At 44.5% G+C, this 5,519-nt stretch overlaps 1 protein-coding gene across 1 annotated transcript; it reads right to left on the bottom strand.

Annotated features, from left to right (window-relative positions):
• Positions 1 to 841: 841 nt before the first annotated feature.
• On the bottom strand, positions 842 to 4,825 carry LOC149227652 (uncharacterized). The gene is made up of 2 exons (XM_089380566.1): positions 3,532 to 4,825; positions 842 to 3,027 (listed from the first exon to the last, which is right to left on the bottom strand). Exons 1-2 carry the CDS (start codon positions 4,823 to 4,825, stop codon positions 842 to 844), a joined length of 3,480 nt encoding a protein of 1,159 aa, XP_089236692.1.
• Positions 4,826 to 5,519: the final 694 nt, after the last annotated feature.

Genomic DNA, 5,519 nt, shown 5'->3' with positions numbered 1-5,519 from the left:
CCAAATAGAAAAACTTATCGGTTATCACAAATTTCTATTTCTTAGGGTGCACATATCAATGATCTTGAAGCGAGAGAAAATTCCGTAGTAAATGCATAGGATGCTTTTTGAATTTCAGATTTTTTTCCTATTACTATTTGTAAAACTTGGTTTTGCTATCTTTACTTGCTATTTACTTAGAGAATTGTCTGTAACGATTTTTCATATGATTAATAGTAACAATCAATGTTTATGGATAAAATGGGGAATTGTATACTGGAACAAGTTTTTAACACATTATTCATTGACAAAGATTTTTTTCCCTCTGCTACAAAGAAATAATGGGCAACAAGTGAGGGAAAGAGGTTGTTTGCATTGATACGATTACCTCCCTTGCTGAGATAGATGATAGCTTTGACTAGTCAAGAACTTAGGAGCAATATGTGAATATGTCAATGAAAGAAAAAACATATGACAATATTTGGAGCACCGGATTGGCGAATGTTGGGTGTGTTTCAGAGGACTTTAATTTCAGAGAAATTGTTTATCTCCGTGAAGATAATTTTGATTTCAAAGAAGGGTAATTAAGCTAGGGGCGATAAAGATTTCTTTGAATCCCAATGTTTTTTTCCACTGGAAAAATCCGTAATATTTCATTATAAATATGAAAGATTACATATGTAGATGCTTTGAAGCATATGCCAACTGTTCTGTACATTTTCACAAATAATTTGCATGTCTGTGCTGTATATCTGTCTGTTACATTATCAAAAATTGTGCAAAATTGGTGCCATTTTTGGCAATCCTCAATCTATTTCAATTATATCATGTTGTGCAGTCAAATCCTCAAAAAACTGTTATGTTATGTCGCCTGTTGACCCGCAGTAGGATATGTCGGGTCTATATATGGCCGATGGTAATATTTCTGCTCCTGCTGATCCAAAAATTCAGTGATTTCCCATAACCCATTCTCCATCACCGCGGCCTCCTTGGAAAGCTTGTCAGCAGTCTGGTTATGTTCTCTGTATATATGAGAGATGTGAAAAAAGTTAAAAGCATCCTTTAGTATAAATACTTCATCAAGCAATACATTTAGAGTGTGTGAGTGACATGTGGTAACTCTATTGACCCAGTTTGTAACAATCTGAGAATCGCCAAATATGTTGATGCTGGTGCATTGGTGACTGAGTGCAAAATGTAACAGATGACGGAGAGAAATGAGCTCAGAATAATTGTTTGTGCCAGCCCCCAATCCTACTTTGATATGAAAGAAGTGCCTCGAGGATATGTGTAAAATGATACCCCCTCCGCAGCCATGTTCGTTTGCAGCCCCATCGAAGTAAGCCCATGGCGAGCCCATGTCGATATTGGGAGGAGGGGTCGGCCGTCGCTGTTTTGAGGGAGGAGGATTTGGTAATTCGTTATATGCTGTGATGATGCCAGCTTCAACGAGTGGCCACCTAGCCTCCCATCCATCAAATATCATTCTATTTCTGGACTTCCAAATAGACCAGTTAACAATGATAGGGAGGTTTACAATTTTCGAGCCACAGTGTTTGTTCCCCCAATCTATCCAAGCGCTGATAAGGTCTGTACCAGACCAGTCTCCCGTGTACTGTATGTGAAATTTGATATTATGCCATATTTGTATAACAATGGGGCATCTTAAGAATAAGTGTTCAGTGGTCTCTGTGTCTACTTTGCACAGCACACAACGCGAGGGTCCCGATACTGCCCTACGCTTGAGGTATTCATCAGTGGGAATGCGATTGCGGAGGACACACCAAGAAAATAATTTGGACCTGGGCGATGCAGTTAACTTCCATATCTGGTGCCACCATCTGTCAAGCACTTCCGGCTTTCTGTGGTTAATGATGAGTTTATATCCTTCACGAGGAGAGTAAATCCCACTATCAGCAATCTGCCAGATGAGTTCATCCGGCCCTTCCACAATTCTGATATGGGATTCTGAGAGGGCATCGCAATATTCTTTCCAGGGTTCGTGCCATCTGATCGGGATATCTAATTGAGTGCCAGATTTCCAAGCCTGATGTAGTATGTCAGAGCCCTCAGGATCAGCAATCTGTGCAAGTACCCTGATGCCACGGGAGTTTAGGAGGGCAATCAGATCTGGTGGAAGCCTGTGTCTACCTCCGCATCCACTCCATGGGTCCATACCTATGCGAGCTCTGTTTCCACTTCTGATGCGCCACACGATATTGCTTCTGAGGAGGGGGAGGGAGTGTAGGAGGGCTTTCCATATGGAAGAGATGCCCGTTCTGTTCCAGTTTGGAAGTCTAGCCCAATCGATGATATCGAGAGGCCAGATGTACTTATGGTATGCTATGTCAGTCCATAGACTATGGGAAGTCAGCAGCGCCCAACCCATCTTTGCAGCAAGAGCTTTTGCAAAGGATGCCAGGTCCTTTAATCCCCATCCCCCCCATTTCTTGGGGAGAGCAATCTTGCTCCAGGAGATCCAAGCAAAGGTGCGCTTCTCTTCCTTTCCAGCCCACAAGTATCTGTTGCATAGTCTCTGAATCTTTGAGAGGATGTTCCTGGGGATCCATGCTAATGCCATCCAAAAAACAGGGGTCGCTTCCAGCACTGATTTGATCAGAGTTAACCTTCCCGCTCTGGAGAGGTATCTGAAGTACCAACATGATATTTTCTTTTCAATCTTGGTGACAAGCCACACCCAGTCAGCTACTTTTTGATTTGTAGGCTTTAGCCAATATCCAAGGTATTTAAGACCTCGGTCCAGAGGTTGAGTGATAAATGGAAAAGCCTGCATAGCCGAATATGATTCGGCTACAGAAGTACCTACCAAAGTGATGGAGGACTTCTCCTGATTTACCACCATTCCCGTGGCATGAGTAAATAGTTTAAGGATTCTGTTGAAGGATGAGGTGTCCCGGATACTTCCATCAAGGAGAATAAGGACATCGTCCACGAACAGAAGGTGAGTTAGGAAACATGCTTCTGAGATCTTTAAGCCTCGGATAGATCCCTCCCTTTTTGCAGAAATGATGAGTCGACTGAGCGCTTCTGTAACCAATAGGAACAAGAGGGGGGAAAGGGGGCATCCCTGACGGAGTCCCCTTTCTGAATGGAAGAAATGGGATGCAGCGCCGTTAATCAGAATACTATAAGTTGGTGAAGTAATGCATGCCATAATCCAAGTGATAAGCTGATGCGGGAAGCCTAGATGGATGAGAATCATCTTGATGTAAAGCCAGCTGACTCTATCAAAAGCCTTAGAGAGATCAATTTTGAGAAGAATGCTCTTGAGGTGCTTAGTCCAAATAGAGTGAATGGCTTCCTGTGCAGAGCCAATGGCTTCATGAATCTGCCTATTTTCCAAGAATGCGAATTGCTGTGGAGCGATGTGTTTGGATAAGATGGGTCTGATCCTATTTGCAATGATCTTGGATATGATCTTATAGAGAACATTGCATAGCGAAATGGGACGAAAATCAGCGAAGGATGATGGAGAGTCTGATTTAGGTATGAGAGCAATGAAGGTGGTATTAATAGCATGATAGATCTGACCAGAGGTTCTGCTCTCTTCCACCACCTTCAAGATGTCTTCTCCAATGATGTCATAAAAGGCCAGATAGAATTCAATGGTCCATCCATCGGGGCCAGGACTCTTTTCCTTCTGAAACCATTTTATGGTGTTCTCCAATTCATTCATGGTGACCGGTGCATTAAGATCCTCCAAGTCTTCATTGTTAACAAACCTCGGGAAATGGGATGCTACGCGGATGATCTCAGCAAGGTTGGTTCCCTCAGGGCATTTGAAGATACCCTTGAAATAGGAAGTACCTAGACTGGAGAGCTTGTTGAAGGAGTCTGCCTGACCCCCATCAGGATAGGGTAGGTTCCAAATGGTATTTGCCACTCTCCTCCCATTTGCAAAATTATGAAAAAATCTGGAGTTTTCATCCCCTTCCTTGAGCCAAGTAGCTCTACTTCTCAACCTGATCGATTCCTCTCTGAGCTTGAGTATACTGTGCTTCTGATTCTCTAGTTCAACCAGCCTGTGTTTGCTTTCCACAGAGATAAAGCCCAGGTTTTGTTCATCCAGCAGAGCGTGAATGTCTGCTTCTATCGAGATGAGCAGTTCATCTTCCTTGGCTTTTTTCACCTTTGCCCATTCAATCACAATATGTTTAAGTTCCGTCAGATTTTTGACGAAACCCCTAGCCAAAGAGGGTTCCCTGCTAATAGGGTGATCTGCCCAAAAGTCCGTGACCAGTTTAGAGAAAACAGGGTCCTGCAACCATAGATGGTTGAATTTTAAAGGGGCTTTTGGTTTTGGGTGAGGACCCATAATTTCCATCAAGATGGGAGAGTGATCCGAAATTCCCCCAGTACTCACCCACTGCTTATAATGATGGAGATGGCGAAGCAGCGGTCCTTTGATCAAAAAACGATCAAGTCTACGAGCCAAAGCTGCTGGCCCGATCCTTCGATTTCTCCATGTGGGAAGAGGGTGATTCATGGGGATGTTGATGAGATCATGTTGATCGAGCAGGTTCCTCATGAAGTCTGATATGGGGTCTGCTTGTGCAGATGAGCCCCATGATTCACCATATCCCAAGGAGAAATTTAGGTCGCCTCCAATGATCAGGTTATCCTCTTGCATCAATGATCGATCAAGGAGGGTGCGCCAAAATCCTTCTCTCTGCTGACAGGGTCCATAGATATTGATGATACGCAGTGGCAGCCCAAGGTCTTTGGAAAAAATGTCAGCACCCAAATATCCTGGCCCTCCCCATGAAGAGTCCAGTCTGATGGAGTAAGGATTGAGGCCAATGGCCATTCCACCCGAACGGCCCATAGCATCCAGCCCAATGTACTGCCACTTTGGCGCAATCGATTTTAGGGCAAGAGATATAGATTCTGCAGAACCCAAAGTCTCTTGAAGGAAGATGATGTCTGGTAATTCGACCTGAAAAAGTCGTTTTAGGGCTAGTTTTTTGGGGGAGCTAGCTAAACCCCTGCAGTTAAAGGATAGGCACTTCATGGGGGACCCCGCTGTGGGGGGTTTGTAGCTCTAAGGGCCCCGACAATGGTGGATTGACGTCCCGAAGCAACTTCAGCCCCAGCACGCCGAATGGCTTTGTTCAAATTTGATTTTCGTCCCCTGGATGAGGTGTGACCAGGATCAGGGGGAATAATGCTCAGCCCCGAGGGACCATCAGAGACAGATTGTGAGGGTCGGGGTCGGAGAGAATAATGGTGAGGCGGTTTTGGTTCAGGGAGAGGCACAATAGGGTGAGATGGGGACGAGGAAAGATCAAGGGTAAGTGAAGGAGGGCTTGTAGCAGTAGTAGGAGGGGGCGGCGGGATTGAGCACTGAGCCTTTGATACAGAGATAGAGTTAATGCATTCAGATGATAGGGAAAGAGTATGAGATGAAGGAGATAGATCAGTACCCGATTTCTGAATTGCTGCAGCTGCTGCCCTTGTCCTTGTCATGGGAGGAGTGGATGTGCCCTCAGTAGTAGACGGAGGATGATGAAGCGCTCCAA

This window comes from Pinus tabuliformis, chromosome J, assembly GCF_031772625.1.
Source record: "Pinus tabuliformis cultivar Carrire ecotype Pingquan chromosome J, CPIR1, whole genome shotgun sequence".
Classification (NCBI taxonomy): domain Eukaryota; kingdom Viridiplantae; phylum Streptophyta; class Pinopsida; order Pinales; family Pinaceae; genus Pinus; species Pinus tabuliformis.
This window is presented reverse-complemented; position numbering and strand designations above follow the sequence as displayed.

What these genes read in the sequence shown, in the direction of transcription:
- LOC149227652 (XM_089380566.1), bottom strand. Translation starts at nt 4,825, where the DNA reads ATGGGCCGTTCGGGTGGAATGGCCATTGGCCTCAATCCTTACTCCATC. An exon ending in GGAAGAGAGCAGAACCTCTG is followed by an intron (nt 3,028 to 3,531) that starts GTCAGATCTATC and finishes TATTGGTTACAG; the next exon opens with AAGCGCTCAGTCGACTCATC.